The sequence below is a fragment of the Fistularia commersonii genome, chromosome 15, assembly GCF_037954325.1.
Source record: "Fistularia commersonii isolate RoL2024-O1a breed Wild chromosome 15, RoL_Fcom_v1.0, whole genome shotgun sequence".
In the NCBI taxonomy this organism is placed as follows: Eukaryota; Metazoa; Chordata; class Actinopteri; order Syngnathiformes; family Fistulariidae; genus Fistularia; species Fistularia commersonii.
The window spans coordinates 7,572,077-7,595,753 of record NC_141298.1 but is presented as its reverse complement, the minus strand read 5'-3'; the positions used below and the strand labels follow the sequence as shown (position 1 = coordinate 7,595,753).

The 23,677-nt window shown below is 34.7% G+C and overlaps 1 protein-coding gene across 7 annotated transcripts in view; it reads left to right on the top strand.

Moving 5' to 3' along the window:
* The window catches only part of ncam1a (neural cell adhesion molecule 1a), a 343,382-nt gene that overhangs the window by 239,894 nt on the left and 79,811 nt on the right, over positions 1 to 23,677 (top strand). For 4 of the 7 annotated variants that reach the window (XM_086160448.1, XM_086160450.1, XM_086160452.1 and 1 more), the window contains exons 2-9: positions 101 to 175; positions 4,674 to 4,883; positions 9,136 to 9,279; positions 11,929 to 12,066; positions 12,749 to 12,866; positions 16,149 to 16,309; positions 18,837 to 18,979; positions 23,206 to 23,235. In XM_086160448.1, the coding sequence (XP_086016574.1) occupies positions 101 to 175; positions 4,674 to 4,883; positions 9,136 to 9,279; positions 11,929 to 12,066; positions 12,749 to 12,866; positions 16,149 to 16,309; positions 18,837 to 18,979; positions 23,206 to 23,235 (1,019 nt within the window). The remainder of the gene's footprint in view (positions 1 to 100; positions 176 to 4,673; positions 4,884 to 9,135; positions 9,280 to 11,928; positions 12,067 to 12,748; positions 12,867 to 16,148; positions 16,310 to 18,836; positions 18,980 to 23,205; positions 23,236 to 23,677) is intronic. The other 3 variants (XM_086160451.1, XM_086160453.1, XM_086160449.1) reach the window with 1 other exon arrangement.

The window sequence follows — 23,677 nt, the reverse complement described above, 5'->3', positions numbered from 1 at the left end:
TTTCTGTTTTTTTCTGCAACATTCAGGATCCTGTTGGGCTGTGTGAAATGAGATTCTAGCCTGACTAACACGTACATTTTTCTTTTCTTCCTTCTTCCAGTCGCCATCCAGGTGGAGATCACTCCATCGCATGGGGGGATCAGCGTTGGAGACTCCAAGTTCTTTGTCTGTGAAGGTGAGTGTGACTTCACACAAAAAAGCTGTGTTTTTCAGTCCTGGGAAATACATATAATACATTTTTCTTTTTTTAAAATGTGTGGTGTATTATTTATAAATCTTTGATCCTCTCAATAGTTATCTGTTGTCTGATTTTTTTATTGTTTTTTTTTTTCTTTTTTTTTTTTTCCGAATCAAAAGTGAATATATTTGAAGGGTTTTGATTTTTTGCTGATTTTACCGGGTTCTTAAGAAATTCCTGCTGGTAACTAATGTACTGAATATGGTATTTCTATACATATTTCCCCAAGTAAATGTTTTATGGAATAACAATGAATTATTGTGGATAATCATATGAACTGTCAAGGCCAGTTACAAAGAAATTGAAAGAAAAGCACTAATAATGATAGTAACAGCAATGATAATATCAATAACAACATTAATTGTGATGATTGATGCATAATAATACTACTGCTAATAATAATAATAATACTAATGATAATGGCAACAACATCACTACTACTACTGCTACCACCACTAACAATAATAGTGATCAATATTACCATCATCAATATATATATGGTTATTACCATAATTACTTCAAGTATCCATAGTAATTGTAGTAGTAGTGGTGGTATTAGTATTGTTGTAATTAAACAAAATCATATTATACATAGTTAAAATTATATGTTCATAGCTATACTAGCATTACTACTACCAGTGCTACTATAGCTACGACTACCATTACTTCAAATAAAAATCAGAAGTAGGAGCTACAAACATTATTTGCAATAATTGTAATGATAACAATGTACAGCTTCCATGAGGGTCATAATAATAACAATTATTATTATTACCATTATTATTATTAGCATTGTTATTATTAGCATTGTTATTATTAGCACTATTATAAGCATTAGTATTATTATTATTACAATGTTGTAGTTATTCCTTTATTTACTTTTAATGTTCTGAAAAAAATGTAGCATACGGGTGATGTCAGCATTCCTGTTCTGGTCCTCAGGTGTGCAGCGACCCCTGGGTGAAGGTCATCCATTTGACTGGCCTTAGCTTAAAAAACATAGCTGTTTCCTTTTTAATCAAAATAATTTTGTAGCTATTTCTAACATTTTAAACAATGAGAACATTTTAATAATTCAACACTTTGTTTGACAATTTTCCACTTGGCTTCCACTTGAATTCCATCAGGCAAAGGCTGTAATATTTGGTTAGGATATTTATTTCACCGCATGCGGCGGTACGAGGGACGTTCCAATGATGGTTAATAGTCTAAAACAAGCCCCAATCTGATTATTGTCATTGGATAAATATTGACTTCCTGCCGCGCCCTGGGCTTTTGGTGTTGCACTCAATACAGCAGGATCTATCTATTTCTCAATGTTATTTCTTAATATTTCACTTTTGTGGGCCCTAATGAACGCTTACCGTCATTTATTGGATAGACGTCCCTGTTATGTATGAAAATTGTCAAACTTTGACCGTCTATATATATAAATATATAAATATGTAATATATGTATACATTATATACAGAGAGAACTGACCACTAAAGCTAAAGACAGTCAGTTAAATATAAATAAATATTATTATATCATTTATAATATATATATATATATATATATATATATATATATATATATATATATATATATATATAGATATAGATATATATTATTGTAATATATATTATTGTAATATAAAAATAGTATTTTAATTATTTAATGAATAATTAAATAAATTACAACATAAAAAACAAAAAAAAATGTATATTAATATAACTGCAAGCTTTATTATAGTTTTTGGCTCTTATGCTGCACTTTTACTTTCTTAACTGTTTTAATTTCTCAACCGCTTAAGCTGTCCTACATATTCCAGCTAATATTAACTAACAAATAAAACTAAAGCCCCAAACAGGACCGTTTGAACTTATTAATTTTGACACACTTATTTACAACTAATAAAGCTTTATCATGTTAATCAGCACTTTCAAGTGCCTCTCAGGTCATTGAAGGACTCGAGAAAGAACTGAAATGTAATTACTGGCTCTGAGACACAAACTATTAAAATTAAATTAAAATATTTGTCACATTAACCAAATGTCTGCATGCGTGTCTGATGGTTTCCAATTTTTTTACTTTTTTTTTTTTTTTTCCAGCTTCCCCTTTTTTTTTTTTTTCATCACCAGCGTGTAATAAATCACATCCTTGCAAAAAACTCTGTGGGGGCGGCCGGGTTTTGGAAAGGGTGCTGTTGATTTGACGTAGCTCCGAGCTGCGCCGGCTCCATCAAGATGACCGATTCTGTCACAGCATCCGCAATCAAAATTTCATGCGTCTTTGCCGAACCGTGCGGGAGATGGATGTCGTAATGTGAAATAAAGTCATACGACAAAGGCTGCAGATGGTGGCTGATTTTTTTTTTTTTTTTCCTTTTAAAAAAACAGAGCCGGTGGAAAAAAAAAAAAATTATAATAATTAAAATGCACTGTGGCTGGGGGGGTTGGGGAGGGGCTTCTGAATAAATGAAAAACCTGGATCATCAAAGCTTGCTATCGTTTTTGTATTTTGTAGCCTTAGCATTTTCTTTTTTTATTTTTTTAATCCATTTCCCTATGACGGAACACGGCTGCGGTCTGAACTCTCAGCTTGAAAAGGTTGTTAGAAATTCAAGCGGGGGGGCTCAGAGACTGAGATGGCATCAGTACGTTTTGGCGGGAATGGGGGATTGGGGGGGACAAAAATGTCTCCTCTGGCGCGGCTGGAAAATGAACGAAGTGGAAAGGTTGTTTGATTTCCTCTCTCCCTTCAGAGAAAGAAGCTTCCCGCTGAATAAATCCGTCACCCGGCTGCGCAAACAGAAATAATTTATTCGTCTCTTTTCATGTTTCAACGCGCTGTTTTTATCCCGGCATTGACGAGGCAGAGGGGATATGAGCCTGTTTCCCCATGCAGCTCTTCCAGTAATTTACTAGTAATAATGCTGCATTTTAACTGCCTGTCCTTTTTTTTTTTTTTTTTTTTTTTTTTTTTAATATAAGGAAATGATGATGGTTTGTCTTTTGTCATTGGATGGAGATTTTTTTTTATTCTTTTTTTGTTCGATTTAAGGATTTTGGGGATATTTACCTGTCTGTGTTATTTGGACGAAAAAAAAGACTTGACGGGCGGTTAAGGATCCACGTCACTGAGCGGCTATTCAAAACCAGAATGGAATATAAATATTTTATTGCATAAATGTGGTTAAAAAAATGTAAAAAAAAAAAAAAAATCTGAAATTTCAAACTGCAACTGCAGTCCATTTTCGTTTTTTTATTTTTCTACAACTTTTTTTTCTCATCTTTTCTCAGCCGGACTTCCCCCTGCTCACAGTGTGACTGTGGCCATTCTGCATTCTGGAATCACCTTTAAATCATTTTTTTGTAGTTTTTGTTTTAGTTGTTTGTTTTTACAGCAGCTGTGATGTTCAGAGAAATAATTTCAGACATTTTTTTTTTTTTAATTTCAGAAAGTAATTATTTACCCCTTGAAGGTATTTCTCAGGTATCCCTCAGTTATCACTGGTAATTTTCCCCTGAGATGAAGGAACTTATTCTTACTGGAACCAGTCACCTCCAGTTGATGATTTCTAATTATATCCTGAGCCCCAAGTGTTTATTTGATTAAAAAAAAAAAAAAAAAAAAAATCAAAACACACAATGAAACCATGTGTGACCAGAATTTCTGAAGAATTTAGAGTATTTAAAAAAAGTACCTGGTCATTTTTCCGCCTCTTTGCCAAGTAAATACCAAAGTCAAAGCAGTCTGGAAGGTGAATAAATTGTTAAAACTATTAAAAATTAAATTAAGGAAATTCAGCCAATCAATCAGCCAATTAATCAATCAATCAATTGACAAGGTCCCCTTGTCGAAATCGAATCGGGTTCTCTGTGCTATGGGGCCGAAGTGTTTATAGTAAAAAGAACAACAACAACAACAGTAATATAGTAATAACAATATAATTGTATATTTATAATATAACTAGATGTTATATATTGATATTATTATTATTATTTGTGTTATTATTATTATTATTAATCACTTCTGAATGATATATGATAATAAAGTTTGTATAATGATAAAAAATCAGTAAAAAAAATAAAAACTATCATTATTTTTTTTTATCATTTTTCACCATTATTAATATTTCAATAAATCATTAAATAAAAGATAAATAAAAAAATCATATTCTCTAGTATTTGCTAACCAATGGCTTGTGGATGTTTTGCATTTAGATAGGTTTCAGTGAAACAGGGAGACTATTTTTTTAGCTTTTTTTGTTTGTTTTTTCAGTCCTCCCCCTTGCCTGCAAAGACTTAATGAACTCAACACTCCTGGTTAGAAGTCTGAATTACAGGAGCAGATGTTCAAGCTTCGGTATACAATTCAAGCGACTGCAAGTGTGGATTTCTTCCAAAAAAATGTTTGATTTTTTTTTTTTCCTTTTCTCTACCTGTCCCAGTTCTTGGCGACGTTAAGGACATTGACTGGTTCGCTCCCAGTGGGGAGAAGATCCTCCCTAACAGGCAGGACCTCTTTGTCAGTCGCAGCGACGACACCACCTCCACGCTCACCATCTACCATGCCACCGTCGACAAAGCCGGCAATTACAAGTGCGTTGCCAGTAACGCCAACGAGGAGGCCCAGGCTACCGTCCAGGTCAAGATCTTCCGTAAGTGATACCGTTATTGTTATCCCTTCAGTGTGATTTAATGACATGGCTTTTTTAATTTTCACCGGGAATTATCTGCAAGTTAAAGAACATTAATGATATTGTTGAGGTTGTTTTTTAGCGTTGACTTTTGTGGCTCCCCCTGAAAACCTTAGCATCAATTATATATTAATGCAGTGATCTGGTCCTAAAGCAGTCTTTCTAGTATAGCCCTATATTATTAAGAAATCGCATTAAAAAATCCAAAAAAAAAAATTGTTTAGTATTTATTTATTCATGTTTTCATAATTGCAGATTCTATAAATGTGTTGTCATGCAAATCAAGGGCCTGCAGTCATTTTTCCAAAAAACATGGTTTCCCACATATAGCTTTATGTTCGACACTAGATCCACGAAAAACGCAAAACACTTAAACTCAGTTTTTTTTTGAACTGAGTGTAACTTTTTAAAAATTTTTTGCAATGACATATGGGAAGCCCCCTCTTCTCTCTCTCTCTCTCTCTCTCTCTCTCTCTCTCTCTCTCTCTCTCTCTCTCTCTCTCTCTCTCTCTCTCTATCTATATATATATATATATATATATTCATGAAAAAAATATATGTGAGATATGATATATTTTACATATATATTCATGAAAAAAATTAATATATATATATTAATATATATATATATTCATGAAAAACGTATATGTAATGTATAATATATTGTATATATATAAGATCAAGACCTAATAATATGATCTATAATAATATGTATAAAAAATTACATAAAAATATACATATATTTTTATATTATATATATTTATATATTTTTCACAAATTCACAATTCATAAAATACACTGCAATACGGAGGGAAAGATGCTGGCGCCACACTTTGTGATCTCATCAGAGGGAGATCCAAACCCTCCCCTTAGCAATTTATCTCCAGCTTTTGCATTTATTTTAGTAACTAACCACTATAGATGGATACAGTTACTTGCTGAAGTCCAGGATGTTCACCAGCGCATTTGACCATAAAAAACTGCCCTGTCATTTATTTACAAGCTGTAGCTAAGATACCAATAAAACAAAAAAGCATGCTTATAAATGCTATAAAATAAATCATATTTCTCGACATTGTGAAATCTTGTCGTGGCAACCGGATTCGTTTTTTTCTTGAAAATATTTCCCCCGAGAGGACTAACAAACTTTGGGGAGCTTCGATTATTTACAGTCACTGCGGGACTGAGGGTTTGGCTTCGGCCTGAGTTAAGAAGGTTCGATATTTTATTTTAAGTGAGTCTTTTTGCAGCAAGCAGGTCGAATGGGGTTGTTATGTAAATGCGCTTGTTGTTTAGGAACGCCCTCACCTTTCTCATGATCATTGATCCTCCTCATAGTGAGATCTTGCATGGAGCCCCAGACCGAGGGAGATTGACCGTAATCTTGAACCGCTTCCATTTTCTAATAATTGTGCCAACAGTTGTTGCTTCTCACCAAGCTGCTTGCCTATTGTCCTGTAGCCCATCCCAGCCTCGTGCACGTCTACCATTCTATCCCTGGTGTCCTTACACAGCTCTCTGGTCTTGGCCATTGTGGAGAGGTTGGAGTTTGTTTGAGTGTGTGGACAGGTGTCTTTTATAAAGGGAAGGAGTTCAAACTGGTTCAGTTAATACAGGTAGTGAGTGGAGAATATGAGGGCTTCTTAAAGAAGAACTGATTTGTGAGAGACGCAATTCTTACTGGTTGGGAGGTGATCAAATACTTGTGTCATGCAACAAAATGCAAATTAATTACTTAAAAATCATGCGATATGTTTTTCTTGATTTTGTTTTAGATTCTGTCACTCACTGTTGAAGAGTACCTACGATAAAAATGACAGACCTCTACATGCTTTGTAAGGGGTAATAGCTGAAAAATAAGCAGTGTATCAAATACTTGTTCTCCCCACAGTGTGTGTGTCTACACACATACACACACACACTTTTTTAATAATTCATTATTTAATCAGATATTTATTTGAGGCCAATAGTTTGATATTAGCTTTATACTTTCTAATTCAGTGAGTACATTTTAACCTGATAGCAGTTCTTGCACTGACACCTGGTGGTCCTAGCTTTAAAGGATAATGTACATGTTTCAAATTTCTATCTAATTGTATTTATTTTTTTTAGCATTCATCTATTTACTTGAAGCTTACCCTTTTACCCTCAACCCCTCACCAAGTGCTGATTTAAGGGACCGTACTACCTAGTCCTATAAACACAACTGATAAGCTGGAGAAATCCAGTGAGTGCTGTGAAAGTGCAGCTTTCAACAAGGGAAAGACCATGTGGCCGCTTGGAAAGACAGCTGACAGGAAGGAAAGGCTCCATGGGGCTGTCATGGCTGTCAGCTCTCCATGATGGCAGGCTCCATCACTTGCTAAGTGAACAAAGGCCACCTCTCGTTGCTACGAAAAGTCCAAAGAGCAAAAACACCCCGAGAGTCCGCGAGACTCAAAGGCTGACAACCCGGTACCCAACCCGGGAATTAACTGGACGACAAACCAAATAATCAGCACAAAACAAGCGCCATCAGCTGAAGGGGCAGAGCTCCAAGCATGTTGCTATGGTCCAAGGAAACATCCATCAGAGGCCTAAGAATATATCAAGGGTTGAGGAAATGTTTGAAGAACCTGAGGCCTGGATCTTGCATTGACCAGTATCTTCTGAGAGACAGGTCAAGTCAGGTGAGTGAAGCTCAGCGGCAGGACTCTACCTACAATCCAGCAAGCATGAGGAGCACAGAGACTGAGACTAACTCAAGCACAACATCAGAGAACTTGGAACTAGGTAACTTGCACCCACCTTTGGAGAGGAACATTCAAGGCTATAGATCTCAGGTAAATTAGCCATAGTCCAGCAGCAAGAAAGAGGAGGAAGCAACTGATGCAGACCTAATCAAGATCCTTGACAAAATCAGCAGTGCAGAAACTGGAAAAAATGGGCGATCTTATCTACTTCTACTATCTGCAGAGGAGAAAGATTCAGGATAGGAAAGTAAAGGTAGGAAATCAACAACCCTGCCCATGTCCAGAAGGCAGAAAGAGATCCAGCTTCTTGTTAAGGAGAGAAGGGAGCTGAAGAAGAAATGGAAGAGAACTTCCGCAGATGAGAATGGGCATAGACCTCCTGCTAACAGACTTGAAGGGGCGCTTGGGAAGACTGCGAAGAGCTGAAAATCTCCGGACGCAATGCAAAGTAAGGAAAGGGCGAGAACAGGAAGAAAAGAAACCAACAAAGACCTTGTCAGCGTAGACAAGACCTTGCTTCCTGGGAAGTTAAAATTGAGATGCCTGCAGTTCGGGATTGGGAAGAGTCGTGGCTGGTAACCCGGGGAGGCCTCGAAAGGGGAAAGACCACTGGCAACTGGGGCATCTGAGGGTTGCCTCAAGTTCTTGGTTCATACGCTCCGTCTGTCCTTTGGACTTGGGTTGATAACCTTAGGGTAGGGAAACCCCGGCGTTGAGTGCGAGGCAAAACTGCCTCCACCCCTAGGAGCTGAACTGAGGTCCACAGTCGGATAAAATTTCTTGGGGGATGCCGTGGAGCCGTAAAACATGTTTGACTAGCAGTTGGGCCCTTCGAAGGGCTGAGGGGAGCAAGATGACATGCCTTGGAGAACCGGTCCACCATCATGAGTATGGTGGTCATCCCCTTAGAGGGGGGAAGGCCAGTGACGATGTTTGACCAGGGTTTCTTTGGAATGGTCAGAGGTTGAAGGAGTCCTGCAGGTGGTCAATGGACGGATAGGGAATGTAGACAGACGAGAATGTAGTCCTTAACATCAGAAGCGGTGGTTAATCAGGGCCATGCTTCTGCAGATACCTGGGTGGGCAGAAAACGTGGAAGAGTGGGTAAGACGAGAGTGGACCAAGGTGGGGACGTATGTTTTGCCGGGTGGTTCTGAGCTGGAGTCTGGTTCCGTCTGAAGTGCCTGGTCGATGACCTCCATTCAACTTCTTCGAGATCAGCGGGAGGCAGACTTGGTGATATAGCACTCTGCAGGCAACAGGATTGATAGTTAGATGACCATGAATCAACTCTGAGCTGATGGCGGTTTTTGCAGTGAAACCAGCTGGTTCAAGTGTTAATTTCTATTTATTTATAATTTTTTTTATTGTTTATGTATTGTCTTATCTCAAGCTAAGCCCCCTTTTTTTGAGAGGGAGATACTTCAATTTGTCATGGTTATATTTATCATCACATCACATTGTTCCTTACCCCCCTGCAGAAAAGATCACCTTCCAGAGCGTTCCCAGTCCGCAGGAGTTCAACGAGGGCGACAACGCCGACATTGTGTGCGACGTGACCAGTTCGCCGCTGCCATCGATCATCTGGAAGTACAAGGGTACCAGGATCCAGGAGGAGAAAGACGGTCAGTGATGCAGCTAGTGGTCCTGACACAGTTATGTTGGGACATTAAGCAAAACCCTAAATTTGACATGATTGTTACAAGATATAGAGATCCATAAATGACCTGAGACTTCATAAATTACCTCGCTATCCCTCTTTTTATAAAAGCAAGTAATTACAAAGAGTATGCGCCTGGTAGTTTAACTGGACATGATCAAAATACTTGCTTGAGCTTAACTGGTCAGTAGAAATACACTGGCCAAAAACGTAGCTGGTAATTACAAAAAAAAATGCATTTGACAGCTGAACAGGGCGAATAACTAAGAAATTTGTAAAAAATAAATAAATAAATGAAAGGACTAAAAACTCTAAATGAAATATAAAACACTCTTGGAAATTACTAATATAGAAAAAAATTAGAACATAAATGTGTTCAATATGCAAAAAAAAAATGCAAACAGACGACCAACATATCAAGAAAAGCTATTCAAAAATTAGATGCTGAAAAAAATATCAACAAATATATCACATGAATATATTTAGGAGTTACTCTGAAATTTGCAAAATTAACAAATAACCCAGGATTTCCACAAGGAATCACAAAATGGATAGCAATAAAAAAAAACATCAAATACATAAAATCCTGGAAGTGACGAAAATCGAACAAATTTTGAATCAAAACACATTCAAATATGCAAAAAAAAAAAAAAAAACTAAGAAAAAAAATCAGTACATATTACCTAAATAATAAAAGCTTTTCAAAAATTAGCAAGTAAGTTCTGAAAGGAACAAAGGAAAAAAAGGCACTTGCCACAAAAAAAAAAAAAAAAAAAAAAATCGAAAAATAGAAGAAAGAAAAGAAAGAAAGTGTCTGACTTACTGCAAAAATCTGCAAGAACTTTATTAACTTCACTCTCCGCACCTTATTTTTAAATCAGTGAAAATCCCTAATCCCCCGGTGCGGGAACCAGACCCCTCTCCCTCCTTGCAGCTGAGCCATGTTTTCATTATGTAGCTTGTCTTGGCGGTAAACATGACTCGGGGCTCCAAGGTGTGATGGCGTGAGGAGTGCGCTGCCCTCGGCCGGATAGGCGCGTGCAACGTAATGAGCATTTTTCTAAAACCGCCATGCTCCTGTGGCTGCAGGTCAAAACCAGGGGTTTATTGTTTTTTGTTTTTTTTTTTTTTTTTTTTTTTTGCTCGGAAACCCGCTCCATTCCTGGAGTCTCTTCAAGGAATGTGCTTTTCGCTGTAGGGAACCGCTAACTTTAGCTGACACCCGAAAAACCGCCGGTGTCATTTTTCTCCCCGGTCGATGTTGAATGTCTCCCGGCCGGCCAACTTTTCTTTCTTTCTTTTTTTTTTATATATATATATATTGCATTTAGTCTTCACGATAACCAGTTTGGACGTGACTGCTGGATTTGTGTTTGAGTGTTTGAGCTCACTGAAAGGGTTTGATGCAACAATAGGTTGCATCAGTGGATTGATTTTTTTTTGTTATAAAAGAATTAAAAATAGATGAAAAGAATATATATTGGTAGTTGAATCAAACAAAAAAAAACAATACAAATCTGAGAAAGTGTCAAATACTTATCCATTTATTTGCATGTAGCATCACCTTAAAATAAAATAAAATAAAATAAATTAAAATAAAAAAATGTATTATCGTACAAATTATATGAAAACAAAGTATTATAACATATATTATCAAATATTATAATAATTAAAATCTGTGAAAGAAAGTAACCCATAGATAGATAGATAGATAGATAGATAGATAGATAGATAGATAGATAGATAGATAGATAGATAGATAGATAGATAGATAGATAGATAGATAGAGAGAGAAGTTGCTTTTTATGCAATTATTTATTTTTTCAACTTTACACTGTGATGCAATGTTTTGCTCAAACTTTTTAAAGAGCAGTTTCATTTTGAATTTTTTCTTTTTCCATTCCTCTTCATGAACAACTGGGTTGGCTTCAAAACAAATTGCATTTTGCAAAGAGAGAGAGATGGTAAAAGTTAAAATATGTGAGAAAGTCTTATGGAAATTATGCAGGATTCATAAATAAAACAGACAATGATTATAAAATGGGGCAAAAATGGAGGCACCAAAAATGCATCAAAGGTTAAAAAAATTTAAATTGTATATATTTCAGTTATTCCACTTTCTTTTGATTATTCCTGATATTACTGTTCTTTCTTATTTTTTCTTAAGGAAAATGTACTTGAATACAAAATATGAACCTGGTCATTTTTGTATAATTGTTATAATTATTATTGGACAAACACCAGCAGCAAGAGAAAGTCTGGATTTAAAATAGAAGAATTGAAAACAAAACATAAACTTTTGCATAATAGTTGTATTTTTGTATTTTTCTTGTACCAAAACTAATAACAATGTATTTTACATTTTAACAATGTATTTATTTCACATGTACTACCATTTTAAAAATAACAATATATGTATATAAAATAATATAAAAAATAATATATAAAATATATATAAAAAAAAATGTGTATACAGAATATATATATATATATATATATATATATATATATATATCCATTTGTAGCATCACAGGACTCTAGAACTTGAATTTTTAATTTGATCTAATTTATCATGTCTGTTTTATCCCCTGTTCTCTCTCTCTCCCCCTCTCAGTCCGGTTCAGCGTCCTGCCAAACGGCCACCTGCAACTGCGTGGCATCAAGAAGACGGACGAGGGCTCGTACCGCTGCGAGGCCCGGGTCATAACGCGGGGGGAGATTGACTTCAGGACCATTAAGGTGGTCGTTAACGGTGAGATCCTCCGAGCCTCCCGACCTTCGAGCGCGCCGGTGAACCCGGGACCTGATCCCTCCTGCCTTGGCGAGATCCACTTTGCATATTTTTCAAAATTACAGCAGTCAAAAAACATGTAGTGACTGCGCTTACATGTGAATGAGAGACTGAATGGCTGTAAATATGTATATTACTACATTATATTTTAGTTGCTTTATTAAACAATCAACACCATGCAGACATATACATATCTACAAACAAACGAATAAAAGAGTTTAATAAAAGCGACTGTGTGGTTTCAAAACAAAACAAAAAAAGAAACCTGAATATATGAATCAGAGTGAATTGTTCATTTGTACATAATGAATGAACCATTGAATGAATCATATATATATATATATATATATATACACATATAAGTTTATGCATTGGTGTGTATACTGTATGTAAATGACTGTGTGAGTGTTAATATATATATATACATACACACAAATACATAGTGTTCTATATGCATATATATATATATATATATATATATATATATATACATACACACGAGTATATGTATAAATATCTGTATTTATATCATTTATATACCCCTGAAGGGAAAAGTCAAAAGGAGAATTTTTTACATTTTATGTTTTTGTTTTTTTTTTATTTTCTTGGTGAATCCTGACACGATGGCCCATGTGTCTTCCAGTGCTTCCCACGGTCCGCGCCCGTCAGTCTGAAGTCAACGCCACAGCAGACGTTGGCAGCTCAGCTTTACTTGCCTGCGACGCCGACGGCTTCCCAGAGCCCACAGTCACCTGGGTCCAGTACGTCCTCCCATCTCATGACATTTTTATAGAAAAAAATTTAAATAAAAAGGCCTTTCAAAAGCATCAAGAAATATTCTAAAAAATACATTTATTTACTGTGTAGGTTTATTTCCTAGTTAGCGGAGTTGATAGAAATTTGTTTTAAACTGTCAGGAAAAATGTCAATGATAACATAAAAATCACCAATATTTTAACTACATGGATAATTTTGTGAATTGACATACAGAGAAAGAGGGAATTCCGTGATACAACATAACGTAATGTAGTACAGTATAGCTACAGGTAGCATAGCAATGCGAAGCGTAGAGTAGCATAGCATTACTCAACATAACTTAACATAACACAACATCATGTAATGTAACTAGACCTAATGTAACGTTGCATAACATATACTGTGTGCATACACTATACGTGTGTACATATACATATATACATACATACACATACACATATACATATACATATACACATATTTTTTAGCCCGTTAAAGCCTTGAAAATAAAATCCCAACTTAAAACTTTGACATTGGGACCATTAGGGGATGAAGATCTGAAATTAAAAATCCGATATATTTGAAACAAACCTTCCTTAAGCCTCCTCATCTCAGACTTTAAAGGTCCATAACACCTAAAAAAAAGGCAAAAAATTGAAGCAAGATTTTTTTTTTTCTCTTAACTGCTAAATAAAGCCTGATGAGACATTTCATGAAGGAGCGTCTCACAAAGACTTCCAGATGATGTTTGCAAATGGGACATAATTCCGATTTGCATGGACTCGCCCTACAAATTGATGTGTGGGAGCGAAACGGTGGGATTTACATGAAATGCTATTTGCATGAGTGCAGCCAGAGTAAATGGCTTTTGATGCGTATTATTAGCTGCTAGGCGCATGCTAATTAACTAGCATAGCATTCAGATTTGGCAAGTGGATGTCTTCCAGGAGGCAACATGTCAGGCTTTAAAACCTAGCCCGAAAATTACCTTAAATTTAATGAAATTGTAAATTTAAAAAAATTAAATAAAAATGTTGAAAAGTATAATTTTTATCCGGGCTTATGAAACCCCTTGTTCGCCATTTACCTTATTAAAAAAATGAAATTATATAAAAATGTCCATTACTTAATTTAAATTTAGCATAAAATAAAATGAAATAAAATAATAAACTGAATCTTCCAGTCTGATTCATCCAGGCTTGTGAAACCTTAAGTAAATGAAATTGTGCATAAAATTAAATAAATAAAATGAAAAACAATCAAATAAAATAAGACTCTTTAAAAACTATAAAAAGAAAATGCACAAGTATATTAAGAGAGATAGAAATAAAACAGTTTCATATAATTAAACTCTGTCATATGTTGCTTTTTACATTTTTTTTTGTCATTTTTGTTTTGGTAAAAATACTGATGGACCGGAGAAGTTACCTTTAATTATCAGAACTAAATAAGAAACAAACATCAAAAATCAAAAAAGAAATACAATTCAGGGAAACAATAGTTTGTATTTTCTTTTTCTAACTTGTTTAGAAGAGACAAATTTTAAAATCATCTAATAATTTTAAATTAATACATAAGCAAATTATTTTAGAATAAACAAATCATTACAAATTATTCCATGCATGTCTTGGCTATTTGCAATAGATCACTAAAAAAGACACACAGCAAATATTTTCTTATGAAGGTTTCAGGGACAAAATCAAACATTAGGAGAAAAAAAATGACGGCTTAATTTTGCTTTTGTTCTTGAGATGCTATGACAACGGTTTGGATAAGATTTGCACTTCAAAAAAAGTGGCACGTCATTAGGTCCAAAAAAGATAAAAGTATGAAACAAAAAAATTAAATGAATAAAATATAAAAAAACGAGTAATAATATTTCCCCTGAACAGTGGAAAAATATCTTGATAAATGATCAAGATATAGATCTATGTATAGATCAACAAAGGCAGCGTTTAGATGTGTGTTTTCTTTGTGTTTGCTGTTGAAACACTATTTTCTAAACTACATAACCCAGTTCAGGCATCAACAGACAAAAACATCAGAAAAATTCGGCGCTTTGGAATTTTTTTTTTTTGTCGTAGAATTTAAAAACACTGCATAAATAATCAATATTTAATCCTCGGCAGTGAAGAGCCTTTGCAGTGTTTATATTCATAGGGTTGTTTTTTTTTTTTTCGCGCGGGAGCGAAGCAGCAGAGGAACCTGTAAAGCCGAGATAATTGAAGGCTCACAGCTGTTTGCAACCGCGGCGGAACCTGACGGAGGTGTTGATGAAGACGCCGCAGACAGACAGACAGATAGAGAGAGAGAGAGACCAACGGACGCCTCGCTGTTGTTCCGGCTCCCCGAGGCTGCTGTCATTCACACTCCGCCCGCAAGCCGGCAAACACCTCGCTCAAAACAGAATCCGCCCGCTCCTCCAGAGAAGAAAAATCCCTAATGGCCGGGAACGCTAGGCCCGCCAAGCTGAGGGCGTCTGAGATATGTGGGTTTGTTGTTCACCTCCTGCCTCTCAGCGGCAACCAGCTTCTGGAAAAACCAAACAGGAAATATGGTAATAAAGTAACCAAAAAAAAAACTAAAAAAGATGTGGTAAATGTGATGGCAATGTATAATTCACCCCACAAAATAAAATAAAATAAAATAAAATAAAATAAAATAAAATAAAATAAAATAAAATAAAATAAAATAAAATCATGGGGAATGTTCTAAATATAATTTAAAACTTGGCCCAACAAAATTAAAATGTTCGTACGCAAGCTGAAATATCAGGGCGGTGTTTGCAAAAATATTTTTCAAATTATAGTGGAATAATAATATGGACAACATTCACAACAAGGTGAATGTTTTAAATGTTTTTTTGTTTTAAATCCAAATATTCATGTCCTGTCTCTTTTAGCACACTGATTTTTCAGTGCAGAAATTAACATTTACAAATGTAAAAATGATATTAATAATATAGTAAAATACTTTGAAAATACTAATTTTTTCCAAGAACATGAAACATTTTCACAATAATGTTTTCAATAAACCCGTGTAATAATTTCTTGAATTGCAATTAGAGTGCTTTCCATAAGTCGAGTCTTCATTTTCTACAAAAAGGTTCTTTTTAGAGATAGATATTGCTTTGACGTGCACATTTTTTTTGCTCATTTTCTCTTTTGCTTTTTCTTTTACATATCTTCCATTTTTTTGTTAATTGGGAGGTTTGGTGACACGCAGCGGGTCTCACAGTCACAGTTAAAAAGCCTAACCTCAAGGCCTTTTTGCTTTTCATCAAACAGTAACAACGTCGTCCTAGAAATGGGGGAGAAGTACAGCCTGAATGAGGACGGCTCAGAACTGGTGATAAACGACGTGACAAAGTTGGACGAAGGCGAATACACCTGCATCGCCAGGAACAAGGCTGGAGAGAAGAGCGAGGAACTCAGCTTGAACGTCTTCGGTAATGATACATTCTCACACTCTTTGGAGACAGCTGATATAGAAAGTACTCAATAAAAATTGAATTAAATTAAATCAAATTAAATTAAATTAAATTAAATTAAATTAAATTAAATTAAATTAAAATTAAACAGTTTCAGTCAATATCTAAAAGCCATAGCAAAACTTGCATTCCTCTGAGTTTCTTAAGTATTACAGTCTCTTAGGTTTGACATAATTCAAACCTCCCATATTGAAACAAGCAAAAACACACCAATAAATATGTAATTAGATACTACTACAACTCCCAGTGATAATAACAATAATAATAATAATAATAATAATAATGATGATGATGATAATAATAATAATAATAATAATTACTCGCAAATAAAGATTAAAAAAAAAACAAACCTTATTTAAACCAGCAAAAACCCACCAATGAATGTGTTAATCACATAGTACTACAACTCCCTATAATAATAAGATTAATGATAATAAAAGTAATGATAACAATAACAATAATGATAATAATAACATGCAAACAAAAATTAATAAATAAAAAACATCTAATGCCACTAAAGTGAGCTAAAAAAATCAACATAATTTACAAAAAAAAAAAAAAAAAAAAAAAAAAAACAGATAAAACCCAGATACAGTCATCATTCAGTAAACAATTCACCCAAAGAGAAATCAAGAGGAAATCCTCCATAAGTGAAGAAAGAAATAACTTCAAAATTAGTCTCAGGGACATTTATTGCGGAGACGGTCACCCGAGATGACCAACTCGCGATGAAGGACGTTCCGGCTAGTTAATCCGCCCACTCCTCCTCCTCTCTGCTGGCTGACATTCGCGTCCACAAAACCCTTTCTGCGGCCAGTGGAGCTTAAACAGCGTGAAGCGTTCAGTCGAGAAACTAAAAACCTAATTGAGCCCCTCAAGACGGTCTAAGATACCAAAACCCAGCCCTTTGAGGATTTCAGCACGGAATCATAAAAGGTCATCAAACTAAGAGGCCCGGTAATATCATCGCAGTGACGAAGGCAAATAAAAAAAAAACTGTTTAGTCTTTTTCTTTGCAACTCTTCTAATTCTGCATTTTTCCATGGAAAATACAGAGATGTTATTGTACAACAAAACATATTTTTGCACATTATTCTTATATCTTGTTCTTAATCTCTTCCATAAAAAAAAAAATCCAGTTTCCAGTTCGTCTGTCTATAATTGAAAATGTATTAAAAATTGGAATCCAGTTTGTCAGTCAATCATTAAAACCTAATTACAAATTGGAAATGATTGGAATTGTTCTCTTATTTCATGAGGAAATAAAATAGAGTGGAATAAAAATCATAAACAGATCCATTTTTAACAGAGCAGTAAACCTGCAATTTCCCCTCTTCATCACATTAAATATATTTCAAATCACTTAATATTTTCTTATAAATGTTTTATTTTGCTTCCGTTCATGACTTTATGTAGAGGAAGAAAAAAAATAAGAAGAAATGGTTGCCAGCAGGGAATTTCGGTAAAGCCGCAGAACATCTACCTAACAATGAAAATCTTAACACAGAGCTTGTTTTTTTGAGATTAAAGAAAAAAACAAACAACATTTTCTTGCGTCTTTATCTGGTCCATTCCTTTTCCCTTCATGAAAAAAGCAGAGAGAAGCATCCCTCCACCCTAAGCGGTTCAAGTATTTCTAAGCTAAAAATTTACTTTATTTTTTTATGTTTTGAATACTCAACGTTGCCGTGAAATTGCTTTTGAGATCATCCCTACAAAGTATAAAATCCTTAAGTGTATTCTCTTTCAGGAAAAGAAGAAGGGAAAATAAACAATTCAAACACAAAGTATAGTCAACTATAAGGATGTATATTTGAAAATAAGCAAATTCGAATAAAAATCTTGGTTTTCTTTTTACTTTTCTAGAGCTGTTAAACCAGAGTCATGTTTTTTATTGTCTGTTTGTTTTTTGGTTAACGAATCGTAATGAATATGAATCATTTTATATTTGATAAACACTAACAAAAGAGCATTTTAATTGAAAAATAAATATATTCCGCTTTCAAAAAGAAGAGAGAAAATAGTTATCTAAAACATTTACAAAGAACAATAATAATAATGTAAAGGTTAATATTTGAAAATAATAATATTAAAATAACATGCGTTTTTTTAACATTTTTTTCTTTTCTGTTTAACCAGATTCATGTATTTTTTGTTTGTTTTTTGGTTAACAAATCAAAATATCAATGGATTGTTTCAGATTTGATAAACAGTGTCAAAGGAGCATTTTAACTGAAAATAAATTCAGAAATATATTCTTTTTCATGAACAAGACAAAAAAAAAAAAAAAAATTTAAAACACAAACAAAGAATGATAAATTACAATGAAAGTATTTAGATTTGAAATTAAGAATATTTGAATAAAAATCTTACTTTTTTAATGCTGTTCAATCAGATTTTTTTTTTTTTAAATCATAATTTTATCGGATGGTTTCAGATTTGACAGTCCCAAAGGAGTATTTAAATTTTTAAATTGTGTTTTCAGTTGGCGCCAAAGTGACCTACCTCGGCAACCAGACCGCCTCCGAGTTTGACGAAGAAGTCATTCTGACCTGTGAAGCGTCCGGCGACCCGACGCCCTCCATTTCCTGGAGCTTCGAGAATACGGTGTTCAGCGAGGGACAGCAGGTAGGACGTTTTTCGGTCATGTCAAACAGTAACTCCAAAGCTGAGTTTCTTGGGAGTGCTTCGAGAAATATCGCTGCATCATCAGCATAGCAGGAGTACCATGAATTTCACATTATTTTCAGACATTTCGATGGAGATCAAATGTCTTCGGGCGGTTGTCGACATAACAAGTCAGCATTTAAATATCTAGCTAGCCAACTGAGTTTGTGCATACATAGAAATGTGACAGGGCTTAAGCTGGTGCAGACTGTAAACCTCCAGATGATTGACAGGTGGTTGATTATTGGCTTAAAATGTTTTTTCTGTGTGATACGGATTTAGAACATATCATGATTGACAGAAGATTGAGAAGATCGATTTAAGTTTTTTTCTTTTTTTTTTTCGGGGGGCGGTGGAATGTATGTATGCTCACAAATCCTTAAACTCAAAATGAAAGTATATCACATTTTATTATTTGAACATATATATTGCTAGATAAACATTTACAGATTTATCTGCAAAGCTCCATTTTTTTTTTTCTTGGACTGGATGTCAGGATTTAAGTCTGGAAAACATATTAGACTTGACAGGACAAAAAAAACAAAACTGTAATATACGAACAAATATATCAGGATGAAGACACTTAAATCGCTGGCAACAAATTGAATTGTACATGCATGAAATACATTTCTGTTTTTTATGTTTGTAGTTTCTATGACCTGATAAATATTTTAAAGCTGCGACCCCTTTTGAGGACAGCAAGATAATATCGTACATTAATGGCAAAAGAAACCGTTTTGGAAACTATGGCAACAAAAAAAACTGTTTCAAACATAGAGCCGGGTTGACGGCAGGAAACTGATTTCTCAACTTGAGAAAATGTAGATTGGTGCGCCAGACTGAAAAAGGATTGGAAAGTATTGCAAAGCAATATTCAGATATAAAAAAATAAATATATGAATTGATAGTAATGTTCTAATATGATATTGACTTTTGCATAGGCTATATTTTTCAATTATTGACATTGAGTCCACCTTTTTTTATTTCACACAATCAACGATCGGATTTATAACAGAAGGGGTCAGATAAGGGATGAAATAACGGAAATTTTAAGAAATCCAACCACAATCACAACCCAATCAGCTTTGTTCCTCATTGACATCTCGTTTAAAAAAAAAACATTTTCTGACATTGTTTTGCCCCGATGCCACCGCCATCGAAAGGAAAACGATTTCCCACTTATTTACAGCCCCATGTAACTTTTTAGTCCCCATTTATAAGGGAGCCTTTAGCAGCTAATAGAACGGAAAGTGTTCATCGGAAAGTCGTGGGGATTTAATGAGTTTGATAATGAGCTCAGGGATATTAGCGCGATTGTCGGAAAATGGCAGAAGCCCCGTCTGCACATACGATTGTTTTTAGCCGCTCTTTCTCTAAATCTTTTTTTTTTTTTTTTTTTATTCCATTGCCGGGACAACGAGGCACCCTTGTCCTCAGGGGTTGCACTCTTATCGGCTCATTAAAAATTGTAGATTTTCCTTGAAACGAACATGATTTCCATTAGCAAAGTATTAAAAGCATTAGAAAAATATTTTAAAAAATGTGTCACTTTCTTTTAATTATAAAAAAAAATGAAAAAAAAACAAGAATGTATTAAAAATTTATTAATTAAGTTGTTAAAGTTAAGATATTAACCTTTACATTTAAATTAGTTATTCTTTGTATGTGCCTGTGAAACTTTTTTGGAATCAGAAAAAAAATGATAAAAATTATTTACCTTTATCAAAAAATAATAGCTAATTATCAGGCGAAAGCAACTGCATTTCCATAAGCATGCCAACACAGAGGTCAAGTGTCGGAACAAAATTTGTCCAAAACTCCAAGATAACAAAATAAGTTTTGTACCTTTTTGTGTGTCTTTTATTTCTTGCATTAAAATTCATAGATAGATCTTTTTTTTTTATTATTCCCACAGTTTTGTGTGCTAGAAGCAATATGTAATATAATATATAAAGGACTGTCCCAGAAAATTGGAATATTGTGATAAAGTTCTTCATCTTCTGCAATGCAATGGAAAAAAAAAAACTTTTTCATGATATTCTAATATTTTGAGATAGGATTTTTGAGTTTTCTTAAGATGTAAGCCATAATCAACAGAATTAAAATAATAAAAGCACTGCAACATTTCAGTTGATTTGTAATGAATCCAGAATGTATGACATTTTGTTTTTGTAATTGCATTACAGAAGATAAAGAACTTTATCACAATATTTTAATTTTCTGAGACAGTCCTATATGTATATGCATATAACTGACAGCACATATGGAATACATTAACACGTGCCATTTCCACCTTTCCCTGTCAAAACCCGAAACATGGATGTGAAAAAAAAGGTTGATAATCAAAAAAATTAGTTTTGTTAAAAAAAAAAAATTAAATTGTGTCAACACTTTCACAGAGACCTTTTTTTTTCTCCACACCATTGCCGAGAACATCTGGGAGCCATGTGATAAAAACACAATAGATATATATAAATATATTTTGTAAACTGAACACCAACTCTTAAGGTTATGTTGAATATTGGCCTCAGTCGCCGATATCTTTCCCGTAAGGGAACCGACTAACACCTGGTCTTTTTATTCCCATGCCGGCTGATCTTATCGCCTTTTGTCAATTTTTGCAGGAGTTAGACTCGATTTTCATATCGGAGCGGAAACCTAAGGGATTTGCCGTCGGCCGTCATCCGTCTGCGTTTCTTTTTCCGCGGCCCGTGAATCTTATCTCCCCACGCCTGCCGGCTCCCCCCATCATCCATCATTGTCCCGCCCGCCAAAGTTAGCGGCGCTAGGACAGTCCCTCGCTCAATAGGCTGGTGCTAATTCCATCCACTCCGCGACGACGTCACGACGCTTTTCCCGGCGCGTGGCAAGCCCCCCGACGATCACGACTTCTCGAGATGCGAATTATCGGTGTCTAACACCAGAGAAGCGGAGCGGAACATAGATGGCGATGAATTAGGCACCGATTAGACGACGGAGTCTCCAGATAGCGCGAGCGGCCCCGGTTGTAATTAGCGCTAGCATCCTATTACAACATTAATCAACCGTAAATTCGCTCCGGTTTGTTGATTTTGTTAACCGGGATCATCCAGCAACCCCTTGGGCTTAGCCGTCAACTGCTGTCACGTAGGGAAAGAAATTAAAAATTCGAAACAACGAAATTGACTAATTGCTGGGGAAGATTAAAGAAATGCCCAACTTGGGCTGTTTCAAATTGATGGTTATTTAAAAGTACAATTAATATGAAATGTTTCTGAAAATAAAATCAAACAAAAAAAAAGCCATATAAAATCAAAAATACCATCCTATGAATAAATAAATTTAAATATTTACAGTTGGTGTGTGTTACGATTCTGACTAATGTCAGTTGAAATGTATCCATGTGGCAAAAATCCCAAAATTAAAAGATGAATAAATAGATATAAAAATAAGTAAATAAATGATTGAGTATATTTTATCAGGGCCACGTCGCTTGATACGCCATAGAAAATATAATTGTCAGTCGTTGTTCATTGCCTTCCAGCTAAATATCTAAATAAATCTTATGAATTATTTATTTGTTTTATATTTATTGTTTTATTTTTATTTTGCTTATTTTTTTGGTAATTAAAAAAAAAAAAAAAACTGCTTTTCACGCCACCCCTGGCTCATTGTCAGGCAATTATTTTAACACTTGCTGATTTTCATGTGATTTTTTTGTTTATTATTTGATCTCTTGAGACCATTTATAATTTACCACTGAATATCCCTGCCGTTCCTAAGAGAGTTTTAGGTAAATACTCATGATATCTGAGTAATTTGTTAATGATGTGATGGGGTTGTTTTTTTTTTTTTTTTGATTAATTGTTGTTGATTTATTCTTTTTTTTTTTTTTTTTATAATTTTTCATGATAAAATTTATTCTTGTTTTTGTAGGTCTTTTTGTTGCAATTATCATTTTTTTATTGGCTTATTCATATTTATTTATTCATTTATTTTGGGGTTTGCTCCTGATTTTTACTAGTCATCAGCAAAAGTGTAAAAAACATGGATGTATAGACGATGTCATTGTGGGAGTTTACAGAAAAAAACTGTTTGTAAAATAGACAATTTTTATTTTCCACAATTGAACCACTGCACAGGTCCGACGTGAAACCCGTCTGCCTTCTTTCTGTGCGTAAGTTCACCCAAGTTCTTTACCTCCTCAGGCTTCTTGGACTCGACCAGACAAATACGAGGTATGGCTACTAAAAACCGTAGCCCTAGTTTGTCTTCGCCATGACTAAACACTAGAAACCCCCTTCTTCTCCGTCGCAGAGCAGAAGTGTCAACCCACATTTAACACATAGAAGATTTTAGTCGCTCACTAACCATGTAGACATTAGTCACATACTACAGTATATTTAATCTACTTAGTTCCGGCACACATTTAGATTTGCTCTATTTTGTTCCATCTGAGTTCTGGTGTAACTGCGCCTTCTAGTTTTTTTTTTTTTTTTTTTTTTTTTTTCATTTTTTTGGGGGGGGGATTTTTCCAACCTATTGAAAAACATTTTCTGCTCTGCTTGGAAAAGTGTACTTGAGCTGGATCATCTCGCTCTACTAAATCTAACAGCGACGTAACCGGTGAGCATGAGCCCAAGATTTGCATGCTTTTACTAAAAAGTCACACCACCGAAA